The sequence below is a fragment of the Anguilla anguilla genome, chromosome 13 (assembly GCF_013347855.1).
Source record: "Anguilla anguilla isolate fAngAng1 chromosome 13, fAngAng1.pri, whole genome shotgun sequence".
NCBI classification, from domain to species: domain Eukaryota; kingdom Metazoa; phylum Chordata; class Actinopteri; order Anguilliformes; family Anguillidae; genus Anguilla; species Anguilla anguilla.
Window position 1 is genome coordinate 5,349,093 of NC_049213.1, and position 16,834 is coordinate 5,365,926.

General features: G+C 44.0%; 1 protein-coding gene across 1 annotated transcript; it reads left to right on the forward strand.

Moving 5' to 3' along the window:
* The first annotated feature begins 869 nt into the window (after positions 1 to 869).
* sephs3 (selenophosphate synthetase 3) lies at positions 870 to 13,090 on the forward strand. Its single transcript, XM_035386910.1, has 8 exons — positions 870 to 1,343; positions 8,211 to 8,314; positions 8,612 to 8,719; positions 9,334 to 9,488; positions 10,717 to 10,807; positions 11,003 to 11,102; positions 11,735 to 11,947; positions 12,555 to 13,090. Exons 2-8 carry the CDS (start codon positions 8,219 to 8,221, stop codon positions 12,860 to 12,862), a joined length of 1,071 nt encoding a protein of 356 aa, XP_035242801.1. The 5' UTR covers positions 870 to 1,343; positions 8,211 to 8,218; the 3' UTR covers positions 12,863 to 13,090.
* The last annotated feature ends 3,744 nt before the right edge of the window (positions 13,091 to 16,834 follow it).

Here is a 16,834-nt window from a genome sequence, read left to right on the forward strand (position 1 = left end):
CATAAACATTGACAAGCAACTTATTGGGATGGCAGGTATGCCATCCAGCCAAGTTACGCCAAGCATGCCCCATGCCTATACAGCACCAAAAGTTTGGCACTTTTCAGGGTTCCCCACAGAAATAACCGCAACAGTCAGACTCTCAGCCCTTAAAAACATTAATTTCTGGACATTCTCACCCTGTTCCAACGTAACTTGGCTGTATGCCATCACAATTATTGACCGTGCAACATTTATCAAACGTTACATTTATGGCGATTCTCCTCTCTATGAGAGACCAGTAACTACTGTACGTCTAAAATTGTGAAGATGAAATACTGTTGAACCAGGATCTACCGGAAAACGATTGGCGCAGGCCTACTGGAATAACCGAGAGCGCAGGATACTGCCACGACCTTTAGTAAACCGGCAAGGTCCGGTGAAACAAACCAGCCGTGTTACATTTATCAAGTGTTACATTTATGCCTTCCTAAAAATGCCATGAAGCAAAATAGACACAAAAAACAGTCCCTTAAGTTTGTAGCTGTACTGCAGTTTTTTTTTGTTTGTTTTTTGTTCCCTAGGGCCTGTGAAGTTTTTCAAATCCGTGTATTTGTGAATTTGCGCTAGCTACGTAACTGCGCAGGCGCAATGGGAGATACCAAATTAAAAACAGAAGGGTATACACGTAAATCGCGGCGCTAAGAATTAAAATGTTAAACCGCAACCGTTTTATTTTTTGTCAACTGTTTAAGAGTAATTAGTAAAAAATAAAAATAAAAAGATTATATCTTGTTTGAAAAATTGAGCATTACCGAATTACTATAATTTACTCATGAAGCAGAATTCCGTACACTCCTCCAATAGAAAATAATGGTTGAAACACTGGCAGTTTTCCGCCTCTTTCCCCGAGCATTGAATTACAGATAACAAATACTGTCTTGCTAGTCATTTCATTCAAACCTGTAGTCGGAAATAGCCTGTGGTAAATGCAGATGACAGCATCTGAATGACAAACACAAAAAACTATATTTAAGTAAGTGACATGTCCGCTGGGGAATCAACGACCGCTCCAGCCGACACTGGCTCCGCGGCTGGGCTCGGAGCGCAGTTCCCCGTTGGCTATCAAACATTTCGGCCGGAGGATCATGGCCTAGACCGTGGGTTTCGTCTTACGGCCTTCTCTGATATGAAGGGATGAGGCTGTAAGGTCCCTCAGGAGACTCTGCTCAAACTCCTGCAGGGACTGGAGCCTGATCGCCCGGCGCCGGTGACGGGGGAAGACGGGGGCACTGGCACAGTTGGTGGAGACGAGGCCTCTGAATATGGGCAACTTGCCCCGGTTCCGCACGGCCCCCGGCTAGGTAAGGAGTCGCGCGTTTTCAGTTTTACGCCGTAGTGTATTCAAAGTACCTGCTCCTAGTCCTATTGTTGTATGATTTGACAGGTGATCATTTTTGAATGTCAACTAACGTGTCAGTTCCAGACTTCGTGGGCTCTGATATAGCTAGCAAGTTAATACTGGCTAGGTGGTGGAATATGTAGCTAGCCAACGTTACCAAAGGTATCGGCCACAGCGCTTTGACATATGCTAAGAAAATTGGCCATACTCATGTCATGTATCTGTTCCATTAGTCTAGCCAATAACCGTGCATTTCGTGTTTTTTATAGAACCGTTTCGTGAGGTTCATGCAACTAGTAGGCTTGGTAGTTGATACGTATAAAAAATAAGCCATTTCGTAACTTTTTTTTTATAACAACGTTCATGCCCACTTGTAAACTTAGGTAGTCTGTCTAGATAGATAGCGTTAGCTGTCTTAATAGTAGTTAAATTGTGTCTTGCAAACAGTAATCTATATGCGTTGCCGGGTGCGTATTTGCATTTTAATTGAGATGGCGTATGTTCGCCCAGTTATCTTACATGGCAAGTCACAAGGGTCGAATTGTTTGAAGTAAAACGCGGGGAATTGTCTGATCAGCTAGCTAACTAGCTAGCGTAATCCGAGAACGAGACAGTCCATGCAATTACAGTCGCTAGCAATTACGTGTTGCTAATTAGCTTGTATTTTTGGTTATTAGGAACAAATCGCCAAAACCAATAACGTTACGCAACATGTGGACGCAGTGGTAAAATCAATATTTTGTAGGCAGTAGGCACGTTGGGGGATTCATTCAAAACGGGAAAGCACCGTTGCCTCTCTTAGCACAATGCGGGAGCGCGTACTTGGCTGTGTATCGACTTTACTTTGCTTGCTAGCTAGCTATTCATTCAGGATGTGTATTGTGTTTTGGTTTCCAGGCAGTAACCGTGCACAGATCGACAGTGAAAACGTGATCACTGCTTAACTAACGTTACGCATTTGTCAATCAATAATGTTCCTTGCTTGTCAGATGTCGAGGCCGTGCTTCCATACGCCATTTTGTTGCCGAAATGTTAGACTTGACTGTTTAGCAACATTTTCACAGAGCAACATTTACATTTTTTTTTCAGTAAACTAATTTAAATATACAAAAACTTTGGTTGAAGATTTCTGAAAACGTTTGATTAAAACGGGTTTCTACGCATACCTCTTAAAGGGACAGCTCGTGTGCGTGTGTGTTTGTTTAGCTTTATTTTACCTCGGTCCATGAAGTTTTTGAAGGAAATTTTATGGCAAAGTTTCTGGCTTTAGAATGGCTCGTGTAGGGGCATTCGTTAGTTTGTGGTTTGATGCAAGAAAATACATTTCATCAGGTAACTCCAAAGCTGCTTGTATCACAGTGTAATGCCTCCAGAGGTTGTATGTGTGCATATAGCTTATATATATATTTTTTTTTAAAAGATTGGTTGGAACTATGGAACCTCTGGCACATGCAACCTGAGACCACTTTACTCAAAGTACCAGCGGAATATAATATTGGATACTTTGTTTATAATTGTGAATAAATGCTGTAAAATGAATGTGTTTGTATAGCCTGTGGAAACATAACTTGCTGTACATGCTGCTTTGTAGTTACTAGAAGTGTTTTCTTGCTTTAAACCACAAATGCATGCCCCCCATACTAGCCAAAAAAAGTCCACAGGTCTAAACCTTAATCACACAAAATGATTATATCAATAAACATAAGAAACTGTACTATCCCTCCTAATTCAAATGTTAAGCATCAAATGTTCTTCTTTCAAGTCATTGTAAAGATGAGTTTGCACTTGAAATAATGAAATAATTATCTGCTTTTATTCTGTGACATTTTATAGACACTTTACTTTTTTAAAAATATCCTTGTACTGAATTAGTCAGCTAAGAGAACAGAAATGCAAATGAGTTAGGAACAGGTGATTATTGTTATTTTGCACATACAGTATGGAAGCCTGAGTGTAGAACAGCGATGACCCATTGTGCTATTCTTTGGCAGCATGTCTAAAAGATTTGTGGAAATGGGGTGCACACAACCATGAAACTGCCCCACCCCAACAACATGGTAGAGGACAGCAAACCTCAGCGTTCACATGCAGTGGAAGGGTAACAGCACAGTCAGTTTAGCTTAGTTTGGCCCCATTGTGTGTGTTTTTTACACTTTGGCCCTTTGGCTCGAGTCACAACTGGTAGCTTTGTTAATGTATAACTACTCCGCCTTATGAGCCTGCATTGGCTGGAAGTACCAATAGATTTTGCCCTCTGGTAAAGTGGAGACTCCTTTATTGCCTTGGCTATGTATTTTGTGATTCACTGCCATGGCATTTGGCTGATGAACAGGCACTGCTATGCAAACCCTGGAACAACAGACCTTTTGACATTATGCTACCAAGGCTGCTGTAGCCAGTCTGCTGAGTCATTTAGCTGTTGCAGCATAGGACTGCTTGTTATATAGCTGGGTAGACTTGATAGAACTGGAACTGTCCTGCCAGGATGAACCACTGAGAAGGGCTAGCTCTTTGTTTTTTTGTGAATACTGTAGACATAACCGATACGTAATTAATTCAGTCTGCATTGAGCCCATTAAATTATCCATCAATTTGGTCATTAATGACTGCCCTCAAAAGATGTCAGTGTTTTATGTACAATATACCTGTCTTTGCAGTATAGCAGTGCCTGATGGATTGACATTGAACAATGGCATTGTTCTCAGGGAGAATGCCAGTAGAGAGCACAGAATATGTTTATTGCTTGTTAGCAATAATTTACCTTTGTTTTATTTGATAGTTCAAGTTTCCTGCTTGCATGTGGACTAATGCTTATCCATGATGATATAGCAGAAATGAAGAGTTGTGCTAATGCTACATACAGTCTCCTTCGAGCTTTTAACATTTTTCCAACACTGTAAGCTAGCTTAGCTCACCATCTCTACAAAATGCAAATTAGCCTGACTAGCCCAGTTACCACAAATAAAATTTCATGCAAATGAAGGAAATGCTGTCTTGCCAGAGGGGTGGAATACTGGTACTGTTGTAGCACAGCTAGTAAGCAAAGGAACTGCTTCTTTTATTCTGATCATGGGTTAGCATGCAGCTTTGCATGTAATTTTCTTTTTCTAATTCACAGTTTTCAAGCTGCCATCAACAGAGCCAAGCTAGCTTACTGTGATGGAAAAATACTAAAAGCCCAAAGGATAGTGCAGGTAGTATTAAGCACAACTCTTAATTTCTGCTGTGTCATCATGGATAAGCAAGAAGTCCATGTCACCAGGAAACCTCAGCTATCCCAAAAAGTTGTTTTAGTGATTGCATTAACTACACTTTCTCTCATTTTAAAAATAAAAATAAATTGAGAATAAAGAATTATCGCTAAAATAATTATTGCAGATAAGTGAAAGATGAGTTTACATCAGTATAGAGTTAACAAAAATACAGACAAAATGTAATATTAGAGAGAGGGAACCTGAGTTAAGACACAATACATTTTTTAAATTAAAAATTCATTTATTTAATGAAACAAGTTATCAAACACCCATATTACCCATTAAACTTAACTGGTTGCACCATCATTAGCAGCAATGATTGCAACCAGTCGATTCCTATGATTTGATATGTCTTTCACATTGCTGTTGAATAATTGTAGCCCAATCTTTTTTTGCAGAACTGCTTCAGTTCAGAAAGATTGGTATTGGTTAACTGCTTGTTTCAGGTCCTGTCACAGCATCTTTATTGGGTTCAAGTTTTTTTTTTCAAGTTCAACTCAGGACTTTGTCTGGGCCACTCCAGATCTTTAATTTGGTTTCTTTTCAGCCGTTCAGATGTGGACTTGCTTTTGTGTTTTGGATCATTGTCTGGCTGCATAACCCAATTACACTTCAGCCTCAGCCCATGGACAGATGACTGGACAGAATGACTAAGAATGTTCTGGTACAGATGGAATTTGTTGTTGCTTCAATAATGGCAAGTCATCCAGGTCCCGAGGCAGCAAAGCATCCCAAAACCATCACATTACCACCTCATGTTTGACTGTTGGTTGATGTTGATGTTCTTACTATGAAATGCAGTTGATTTATGCCAGACATAATAGGACCTCTGTTGTCCACTTCTGACTCATGTGTGCATAGAACATTATCCAAAAAGAAATGGGGATCATCCAGGAAGCTTTTTTTTTTTCTTCTTTTTGCAAATGCGAGATGAGCATTGATGCTTCTCTTGGTTAGCAGTGGTTTTGAATCCTATTTTTCCCCAGTTGCTTTCTTATTGTGGAGTCATGAACACACCTTCACTGATGCTACAGAGGCCTGTGGTTCTGTGGATGTTCTGGGATCATTTGTGACTTCTTGGAGGAGTTGTCACTGTGCCCTTAGAGAAATTTTGGCTGGCTGGCCCCTCCTGGGAAGATTCACCACTGTTACAAGTGTTCTCCATTTGGAGATCATCTATCTCTGTGATTCGGTGGAGTCCCAGAACCTAAGAAATAGCTTGTAACCTTTTCCAGACTGATATATTTTTTAAAGAAGACTTTTTTTCCTCAACTCTTCTGGAATTTCCTTTGATCATGGCATATTGTACTTGTAGAAACTTTGTGATGAGGTTTAAATTTGGCTGCAATCAAGTCATTATCAGTTAAATTTGGTTAATTGGTTGAGTAACTGAGGGGGCAATGACTTCTTCACATGGGTGACGTGTTTATTTCATTTTTTTTTCATTAAATAAATTAAATAATAATTTCAAGAACGTGTTTTGTGTTGACTCCATTTCCCTTTGTCTAATATTATAGATCTGAAACCATTCAGTGTGACAAACATGCAATAATAGAGGAAATCAGGCAGAGAACAAATACTTTTACGTGGCACTGTAGCCTGCATGCAGGGAAACACAAAATGGACAGTTACTTTGCAGGAAGAGGCCTAACGACACGCTTGTTGTCGACATGCGTGCGTAGCGTTGCTAAAGAGAGGACATGCCCGTTGAGCAAGAAAGGCGTGAAAATGAACCGGTCTGACAGCGACGGCGGTTGTCGGAAGAGCGTAGCCTCCACGGAAGAGGAAGTTGATGGAAGCATGTTTCAGAGGCAGCAGGCTGCTGCTTGCCTTTCACTGATGTTTTTTTTTTTTTGCTTTTTGAGAACGTGAGTTGGGATGCGCGATGTTGAAATGTTGGCCCATGTCGGATAACTCGGGGATGCCCGACCCTGTGCCTGGAGATCTGTCGTCCTTTTGGCTTTCACTTCAACTCTAACAAAGCACACCTCTTTCAACAGCTAGAGATTTCATTGTGGTTCTGATTAGTAGAATCGGGTGTGTAAAATTAGGGTTGAAACGAAAACCTACAAAAACCTAAAAAATCTCCAGGACCAGGGTTCAGCAGCCTTGCAATAGCTGATAAAGAGCTATTACTGATTTGTGAAACCATTTACAGATTTGTGACTTTTTCTACAAAAATATCTTCGGTTATGACCCACAATCCACCTGCGTTACAGTAACCAGGTGTACTCTAATGAACGCAACACAAGGCCACCTCAGTGATAACCACAACCTGAAAGAAGGACTCAGCTGCGCACTAATTGATATATAAAAGGCAAGCAGGAATTTATTATACAGCAGAGCAGGGGGTTGGATCTATATGTCTTAAAGATGTTCTAAGCATATATATCAAAAGTCCATTCCCCAATCCCTCTTAGACGTTCCGTGGTAGAAAATGGAGTAATTGCTGACTATCCTTACAGCCTGTGCTCTTATCTAAAATAATTTTCTGTAACTAAGAAGTAGTGCAGGCAGCACTGGCGATGTAACAGTCACGTTAAAGGTGATGGCGTTGTAAGGATTGGTAGACAGCAGGACAGCGGACTGTGGACTATAAACGATAGACTGAGGTCTAATGGAAAAATATGCGCGTTGTCAGTCAGTATGCAGTCCTGCATCTTTTTAATAGCGCTGCCCTGTGACGGTTCCGGTGTCCGCAGCAACAGGCATCCCTCAGCCCGGTTGCCAGGCGATGGCGTGCGTCCCCGCCCCCCCCTCCCCCCCCAGCGCATTTTCAGATCGGGATTTCCTCAGCGGGCCTGCGACGTCATTAACTTCACCTGTAGGGAGATGGAAACGAACGCGGCGGCAACAGAACGCTACGCACAAAAAGAATACTACGGAGGTGTTCCGTTACCAAGGAGAGACTCTTCAGTCATCAAGAGCTCTGTGTTTACAGCAAACATTTGTGTTTCAACTGAGCAATGACCCGAAGCCCAAAACGAAAACTATAGGTATAGCGTTAATATCCAGAAGGTCAGTAGTCTGGAATTAGCCAAACCCCACACTTAAATCCCACTGGTCTGTGAAGCAACCTGCCTGCCAATGCTGTTTGTCTTGCTTTGGCAAGTACAGATTTTCCTGGAATTGTGTGCAAAAATTGCAAACTCAAAATATGCAGTGCTCATACAGACATGTAGGGCACAAGGCTCAGACCTGTGGTTGCTCCCGAAGGCTCATATACAAAGTGTTGTGGGTGAATATTTTTGTAAATGAGAAATGTTACCAAGGCTTGAATATTGGAAAAATATTTTTACATCATAAATGTGTTTAAATTTGCATTGAAAATGTGAAGGAGAAAAGCAAATAATTACTTTGATAATTGTTATGGACCAACAAAAAAAATAGAAAGTAATGACGAATAGAAATTGAGTCCATATTTGACCATTTTGGGCAGTGGTTTGAAAAGTAGCTTGAAAACTGGGATGAGATGAGAGAAAATGGCCGTGCCCTGTAAATCTGCAGCTGCAGCAGGTGCCTGAGCGTTCTCAGTCCTGTCCGAGGCCGTACTGACTAGCCCACTGTTCCCACAGGTATTGGGATGGATTCGTGTGTGATCCCTCTTAGGCATGGGGGTCTCTCTTTGGTCCAGACCACCGACTTCTTCTACCCTCTGGTGGAGGACCCTTACATGATGGTGAGTTTTCTTTAGTCAGCTGCAACTTGTTGATAGTTTCCCACAATTCTTGCATAAATCTACTCATTGGTGGAATCGGTTTCTTTAAGAGACTTTAAGGTGCCTTTATCTGACAGGTTGTCGGGTATCTATGGTACATTCTGGTGTGTGCATCTGACAGGTTGTCCAGGTATCTATGGTATATTCTGGCGTATTTATCTGACCGATTGTAAGGTATATGTGGTATATTCTGGTGCGTGTATCTGACAGATTGCATTGATATGGGCTACTCTGTAAGTACCACCATTTCCCCCTCAGGGCCGCATTGCCTGTGCCAATGTCCTGAGCGACCTGTACGCCATGGGCATCACTGAGTGCGACAACATGCTCATGCTGCTGAGCGTCAGTCAGAAGATGAACGACAAGGTAAGCAAATGCTGTCTCTCTCTCACTCTCTCTCACACTCTCTCTCCCTCCCTCCCTCTCTCTCGCTCTCTCTGCAGTTCAAATCCGCACAGTACGGTATCATTTCCTTCGGGTTTAGCGTGTTTCTTAATGCTTAGTGGTTACACATTTAAAAGGCACACCTAATAATAATAACATTTTAAAGTTAGTACTAACCCCTCCACTGGGATCACCGCTAACTGCAGTGAGATCTCTCTCTGCCACCGCGGCATAGGAAATTCCATATATGGAATATATCATATATCCATATACGTGCTTCTCTTTTCTGAATTCCTCATTTGCAGTGAACGTGATGCTGCTTTTTCTTATTTATTTTCTCATTTACCCATTACGGGCATTTAGCAGACGCTCTTATCCAAAGCGACTTACACAACTTTTCACATAGCATTTTACACTGCATCCATTTATACAGCTGGATATACGCTGACGCAATGCAGGTTAAGTACCTTGCTTATGGGTACAACGGCAGCGCCCTACCCGGGAATCGAACCTGCGACCTTTAGGTTACGAGGCCAGCTCCTTACCCGTTACGCTACGCCGCCGCCCCCAATGCAGTGCCGCTGTTCCTTTCTCAGGAGCGGGAGAAGGTGATGCCGCTGATGATACAGGGCTTCCGGGACGCTGCCGAGGAGGGCGGGACCTCGGTCACGGGGGGGCAGACCGTCATCAACCCCTGGATCATCATCGGGGGCGTGGCCACCGTCGTGTGCCAGCCCAACGACTTCATCATGTGAGTCCAGCCCCGCCCTCTCGGAGGTGCGCGCCCGCGGCGTGCGCGCACGCTTGTACGCACGGAGAGATGGGATCAACGCGGGATCCTGCCGTCTTTCGCGCCGAGCGAGCGTGCTGCCTTCGCAAAATGCGAGGAGCCTGTGCTGATCTCGAGGGTCACGTGCTTTAAATCGAGTTGGGTCTGCTGACTTGCAAAACCTCTGTAGGAAAATGAACTTTTTTGTATAATGTAAATGCAGGACACACGCAAAATGTGGAATCTGTAGGGATCCACTGCAGCCACATATGTTGATTTGATGAGCTGAGTCCAAGTAGTGAAATTTTGCACATTTTAGTCTGTGAGGATGTAAACAACAAGCACACCCAATCAGTTGAAACTGAACTTTCATACAGCAACGGGAATGAGATTTCTTCATCTGATGCATTGTATATGATACTTGATACTTGTATGATATTGGCTAGCTACGTATGTCATCACACAACGTTTGACAAGCCAGCTAATGTACAGTTGAACCAAGTATACAAAATGTAGGCTCCAATATTGTTGCCAACCTGTTGCCTTGCCCCATGTTGCGAAAAGCATGAAGTTTGTCTTGGCTAAAGTTAACAAGATATGGTGGCTAGCTAAAATGTAATTAATCCATAATCGCATTAATCCATAGTTCATGAATTAGGTAGCCTGTTTAGTAACTGTCCATAATGTGGGTGATATTACTTGGTGTAGAATAAGGTAAATACATGCTAACGTTTAAAAAGATACAGTGTACCGGGCCTTAGCTGGACAGTTATTTTTGGACAGTATATTCTGTTCTTGGCCAATGTGGCGTGCTTACAAGCATTCAAGATCACCCAGAAGAGTAAAAGGGGCAGTGGAACAGTCCAAACAATGTTGGCTACAGTTGGTCACTATATGCCCTTGGAGTGGTGTTGTAAAACACACTATTGCCCAATGAATGTGTAAGTATTGAATTCCATTGGTCTAAACTGGAACATGTGGTTACACTGTCACGTGCCGATAATAATGACCGTTGCCCAGAAGCTGAAGAGGCACAGCTGCACGTTGACTTCTGCAGAAACTCTCCTCTCATAGTTATCCTTGAGTGCTTCTCTCTCTCCTCTCATAGTTGTCTGTGAGTGCTTCTCTCTCTCCTCTCATAGTTATCTGTGAGTGCTTCTCTCTCTCCTCTCATAGTTATCTGTGAATGCTTCTCTGTCCTCTCTCACAGGCCGGACAGTGCGGTCCCAGGTGACGTGCTGGTGCTCACCAAACCCCTGGGAACTCAAGTGGCGGTCAACGCCCATCAGTGGCTGGACAATGTGAGCGTTGAAGAATTATTATCACGAATTACGCAAATGATTTAGAGGTTCAGCTGTCAGTGGGCTGTGCCACCTTGGCATGGCGTTTTTTTATGTGTTTCTACAAAAACAAATACTAACTACGTGTTCAGAATTAATAAATGCAGTAACAGTGATAACAACACATGTCAAATGTTTTTTTCTCTCTCTGTTTAGCCTGATAAATGGAATAAAATCAAGCTGGTGGTGTCGAAGGAGGAGGTCGAGCAGGCATATCAGGAAGCCATGCTGAATATGGCCACGCTGAATAGGACAGGTAACAGTCACACCATCTCACTTACCCTAAACCCAGGACAGGTAACACACTCACTCCCTTACCCTAAACCCAGGACAGGTAACACACCCACTCCATTACCCTAAACCCAGGACAGGTAACACACACTCACTCCCTTACCCTAAACCCAGGACAAGTAACACACCCACTCCCTTACCCTACACCCAGGACAGGTAACACACTCACTCCCTTACCCTAAACCCAGGACAGGTAACACACTCACTCCCTTACCCTAAACCCAGGACAGGTAACAGTCACACTCACTCCCTTACCCTAAACCCAGGACAGGTAACACACTCACTCCCTTACCCTAAACCCAGGACAGGTAACACACCCACTCCCTTACCCTAAACCCAGGACAGGTAACACACTCACTCCCTTCCCCTAAACCCAGGACAGGTAACACACTCACTCCCTTACCCTAAACCCAGGACAGGTAACACACCCACTCCCTGACCCTAAACCCAGGACAGGTAACACACTCACTCCCTTACCCTAAACCCAGGACAGGTAACACACTCACTCCCTTACCCTGTCCAGTCTTAAAATTTAGAAAATAAATCCTGCGCATTTATTTAAATAAATCCTTACTTCCCCCCTGCCCCCACCCCCAGCTGCCGCCCTCATGCACACCTTCAACGCCCACGCCGCGACGGACATCACGGGCTTCGGCATCCTGGGCCACGCCCGCAACCTGGCCCAGCAGCAGCGGAGCGACGTGGCCTTCGTCATCCACAACCTGCCCATCCTGGCCAAGATGACCGCCATCAGCAAGGCCTGCGGGAACCTGTTCGGCCTGCTGCAGGGCACGTCCTCGGAAACCTCCGGTAAGGGCTCCGGCCCTGCGCTCGCGTACGCTAGCGCGCGTATGCTAGCGCGTGTATGCTAGCGCGCGTATGTAAGCATTCGGGCGTTTATACTGCAAAAAAGCCTTCCCCAGATTACTGTTCACACGCTCTCTCACTCTCTCTCTCTCTCTCACTCTCTCTCTCTGTCTCTCTCTCTCTCTCTCTCTCTCGCTCTCTCTCGCTCTCTCTCTCTCTCCCTCTCTCTCCTGCTCTCTCACTCTCTCTCTCTCTGTCTCTCTCTCTCTCTCTGTCTCTCTCTCTCTCTCTCTCTCTCTCTCTCTCTGTCTCTCTCACTCTCTCCCTCTCTCTCCCTCTCTCTCCTGCTCTCTCACTCTCTCTCTCTCTGTCTCTCTCTCTCTCTCTCTCTCTCTCTCTCTCTGTCTCTCTCTCTCTCTCTCTCTCTCTCTCTCTCTCCCTCCCTCTCTCTCTCTCTCTCTCTGTCTCTCTCACTCTCTCCCCCCCTCTCTCTCTCTCTCTGTCTCTCTCACTCTCTCCCCCTCTCTCTCCCTCTCTTCTCCTTCTCTCTGTCTCTCTCACTCTCTCCCCCCCCTCTCTCTCTCCCTCTCTCTCCTTCTCTCTCTCTCAGGTGGGCTGCTGATCTGCTTGCCGCGGGAGCAGGCCGCGCGCTTCTGCGCGGAGATGAAGTCCAGCCGTCTGGGCGGGGTGGGGCCGGAGGGCGGGGCCGGGGAGGGCCAGCAGGCCTGGATCATCGGCATCGTGGAGAAGGGCAGCCGCTGCGCGCGCATCATCGACAAGCCGCGCATCATCGAGGTCCCGCCGCGCGGCTCCGTCAGCGGCTGCGGCCAGGAGGGCGGCGGCGGCAACAACAACGCCGCCAACAGCACCGGCGTGCCCAGCCCCACGGAAACGCAGCCCCCCACCCCGCTCACCTGAGGCTCCGCCGCCGGGCTTCGCTGAGCCCTCCTCCTCTTCCTCCTCCCCCCTAACGCCTTCTCCTCTTCCTCCCCCCTAATGCCCCCTCCTACTCTTCGCTCTTTTCTCTGCTGTCTTTTTCTTTCCCTGCTTTTGTCCTGTCCTTCTCCCTGCTTATAGTTGAGCAGGTGTGTGTGGTTTGTGTGCGTGCATTCCCCCCCCACCCCCCCTCCCCATCCCACCCATCCCCCTCTTTCTTCCCCTCCTCTCTGCCTTTCCACCCCACCCCACTCCTCCCCCCCATCCCCCTCCTTTCCCCTCCCTCCCCCCTCCTCTCTGCCGTCCATTTCTCCTCCCTGTTCAGCCGCAGGGTTGAGAGCATCAGACCAAAAAACCCTTTCCTTTCCTCTCAGTGGGAGGGGGGATGGACGGCAGGCTGCTTGCGTTAGCTCCCCTTCCGTTTCGCCATCTCGCCGCGTCTCATTTGATGGCCTTTTTCCTCTTTTTTTAAATAAAAAGCTCCACTTCTCTCCCAGGCTGTGAGTAGGCCAGAGTTGACCAGTGTAAAGTGATATTCGATGGAGCTCGATTGGTCTTCAACAGAGGGAAACGGAATTGATTTTGTACAAGGGAAATAAACATTCCATACTTCCATAAGTCCGCTTCATACACAATAGATATAAAAAATGAAAAAAAAAAAATCAATCTTTCATCTTTAAAAAGCAAATTTGACTCATCTGTGAGATTTGAGGGAAATTTGCTATGAATGTGTTTTCAAATTGGTGCAACAGTAAAGAAAAAAATATATATCAAAAAGGAAGAAAAAAAACATCATCATTATCAGAAAGTTATCAGTTAAGAATTGCATTGTCATCTCTGTATGATCCGCATATTTCAAAAAAGGGTTTGTCTGTTTTGGGAACTGGAACAGACACGGTGATCTGTAGTGAAAAATGGTTTCCCTACCGGTGTGGCCTGTGTACATGTTTTTTTGGAAATGTTCTTTAAATTGGCATCAGCTTTGAGACCCCCCCACTTTAACGGTGCTTGCAAGTTAGCAACATTCTGCCAGGATGTGTTGGCACTTAAAATAAAAGGGGGGGGTGTCCCAAGTTTTTCCTCAAGTGTTTTTTTTTTTTTTTTTTTGCAAAAAAATGCAAAAAAATTTTTTGTTAGATGTCTGTTGTGTATTCGGATACCTAATTTGCCTGTGAATGGTAGTAGCCCCCCAAAGAAGAATTGCTTCTTTACGGAGAGACAGTGACCATTGCCAATGACAAAAAAGGGGGCTTCTGAATAATTGATGATGTTGGGGGGGGGGGGTATTTAATGATGCTTAAATTAATGGACTATGTGAACAGATTGGCCTGTTATTGTTTTTTCCCCTCTCATTGCGTTAGATTTTTAAAAAATCTTTTCAACAGTGATGTTGCTTGTCCTTTTCTCTTTGGTTAATTGACTAGCCACACAAAATGCTGAGAGTACAAACCAGCTCCACCCTTGGCGTCAGAGAGAGGCTTGAGCAGCTCCCTCTGGACCAATGGGGAGGACCCGGGGTTTCTGGTCCTGTCAGCCGATTGGCTGTAGTGGCCCAGAAATCTCCTGCTTCCTTCTGCTTATGATGCTCCGTCCTTCAAACCCCAGTGGGGATGGGCGGAGTTGATGTTGCTGTGGAGAAGGGGGCAGGCCCCGGAGCGGGTTTGTCCAATCAGCTGGCTACTTTGTTCATTTTCATTCTTCAGTCACTGTCAATAAAAGATGGATGTAGATTCTTTCCCGTGTCTGGGCCTGTTTACTTTCGTTATTACAGTACTAACTATGGTCTACAGTGAATGTGTCCCTGCCAGACATTTAGAGCTGTGGGGTGTCCTTGGTTTTTGCCATTACCTTTAAATCCACAGCAAATTTCCTGACTTAGAAGCAAGGTGTGTTGATTCCTTAGCTCCACTGGGTATTCACTGAATAATTTGACAAAGCTTTCACTTGAACAAAGATGGCTTACTAAAAATGGCCACCGTGTGGCAGTATTTCTGTTTTATTTTGTTTGAAATTCATGAATATAAAAAACATTCATTTATTTTACCATGAAATGTGGATCACGTATAACCGTAATGATCAGCGCTATGTATGGAGGAAAAAAGGTGAGTCTTAATCTGAAGAACACTATTCCAACTTTGAAGCATGGGGGGGGCAGCATCATGTTGTGGGGGTGTTTTGCTGGAAACGGAATTGGAGCACTTCAGAAGACTCCTTTTCCTCTCTACTACATTTTTCCATTGCTCTAGAGGCCGCTGTTGAGCTTTTAACGTTGGCAATAGGTGTTTTGTGTACCCTAGATGCTAAGAAATGGATATGAATTAAATGGATTAAATTAAACAAGGCATTTGACACAGCCACTGTAAATCAATAGACTAATAATAGTACATTTTTTTTATATTGCACCTTTCAAGCAAAGAGTACAAAGTGCTTTCCAAAACAGATAAAAGAAAAAGGTATACAATTACAACACAAGGAAACAAAAGCAGTATAAAAGAAAATGCACAGCAAATTAAATAAAAGTATATGAATAATAATAAAACAAGGGGAAGAAATAAGTAGTACAGTAAAAGAAAGACACACTAAAAACAATTAAAGGAAATAAACTAGTAGCTTTATATATCCCAGCGATTAAAAAGGGAAAAGCACAGTGAATAGTTATCAGTTACCATTGCCTTTACAGACTGCAATTTTGTAAAAATAGATTTTTAGGCCAGTTTTAAAAGCAGAGACTATCAGCAGACCAAATATTGTACGGAAGGCTGTTCCAGAGCCTAGGGGCAAAGGCTCCATCACCTCTTGATTTTTATTTGTTCACAGTATATCAATTCACTAACCCTAACTGTTTACAGTATATCAATTCACTAACCCTAACTGTTCACAGTATATCAATTCTCTTACCCTAACTGCTCACAGTATATCAATTCCCTAACCACAACTGTTTACAGTATATCAATTCCTTCATTATTATTATTATTATTTTTTCAAAATAACTAATAACAACAAATGCTGATGTAGCCATGTTCACAGGCAGTGTTGAAATGGTGTTACACATGTGGAGAACTTGAATTGTGTCCAGGTGGGGTATCATGTTATCAGTTTAAGATTTGTGTCTGGAACTGGTTTGCATTTTAATGCATGTAAAAATGATGTTGTGTGGAGCTCCCTGGATTTCATACAACTGTTCTTTGTTTGTTGGCTATGTCAGGCTATGAATCTCATAAGAACACTGATGAAGGGACAGGCTTGATAGAGTACTAGAAACCTTACACCCTCCAAATCCAAACTCCTTATATAGCCATGCTAAAAGACGGGGTTTAGATTCCGGAAGGATAGGAGGTGGTGAGAAAATAAGGACAGCTACACTGCCTGGCCAAAAAAAAGAGTCACCGTTTGGATTTTTTTGGACAGTGCCCACTGTACAAGCCTCTGGAGGCAGTGTTATGATCTGGGGTTGCTTCAATTGGTCAGGTCTACACTCAGCAATGTTATGCGGCAATAAAATGAAGTCAGCTGAGTACCTGAATGTACTGAATGACCAGGTTATCCCATCAATGGATTTTTTCTTCCCTGACGGCACGGGCATATTCCAGGACGACAATGCCAAAATTTAAGACTTTACAGAGTGGTTCGACTCTCCCGTCATCAATACAAGATAATGCAATTCTGGACGGAAATAAATGTTGTGACGTTGCATGAGGTTGTTGAAACAATGCCACGACGAATGCGCGCCATAATCAAAGCTAAAGGTGGTCCAACAAAATATTAGAGTGTGCGACTTTTTTTCTTTTTTTTGCCAGGCAGTGTATTTAAAATCAGGATTGTAAAATATCGCTGGTCAAGTCCTCTCTGACCTCCCAGCCCTATGAAATATGGAGCAGATGGCTGAAACTAGACGGAGGTCAATCTTCAGCCAGTGGGAAATCCACCTGCTTTCCATTTCTCTGCTTCAAGCCC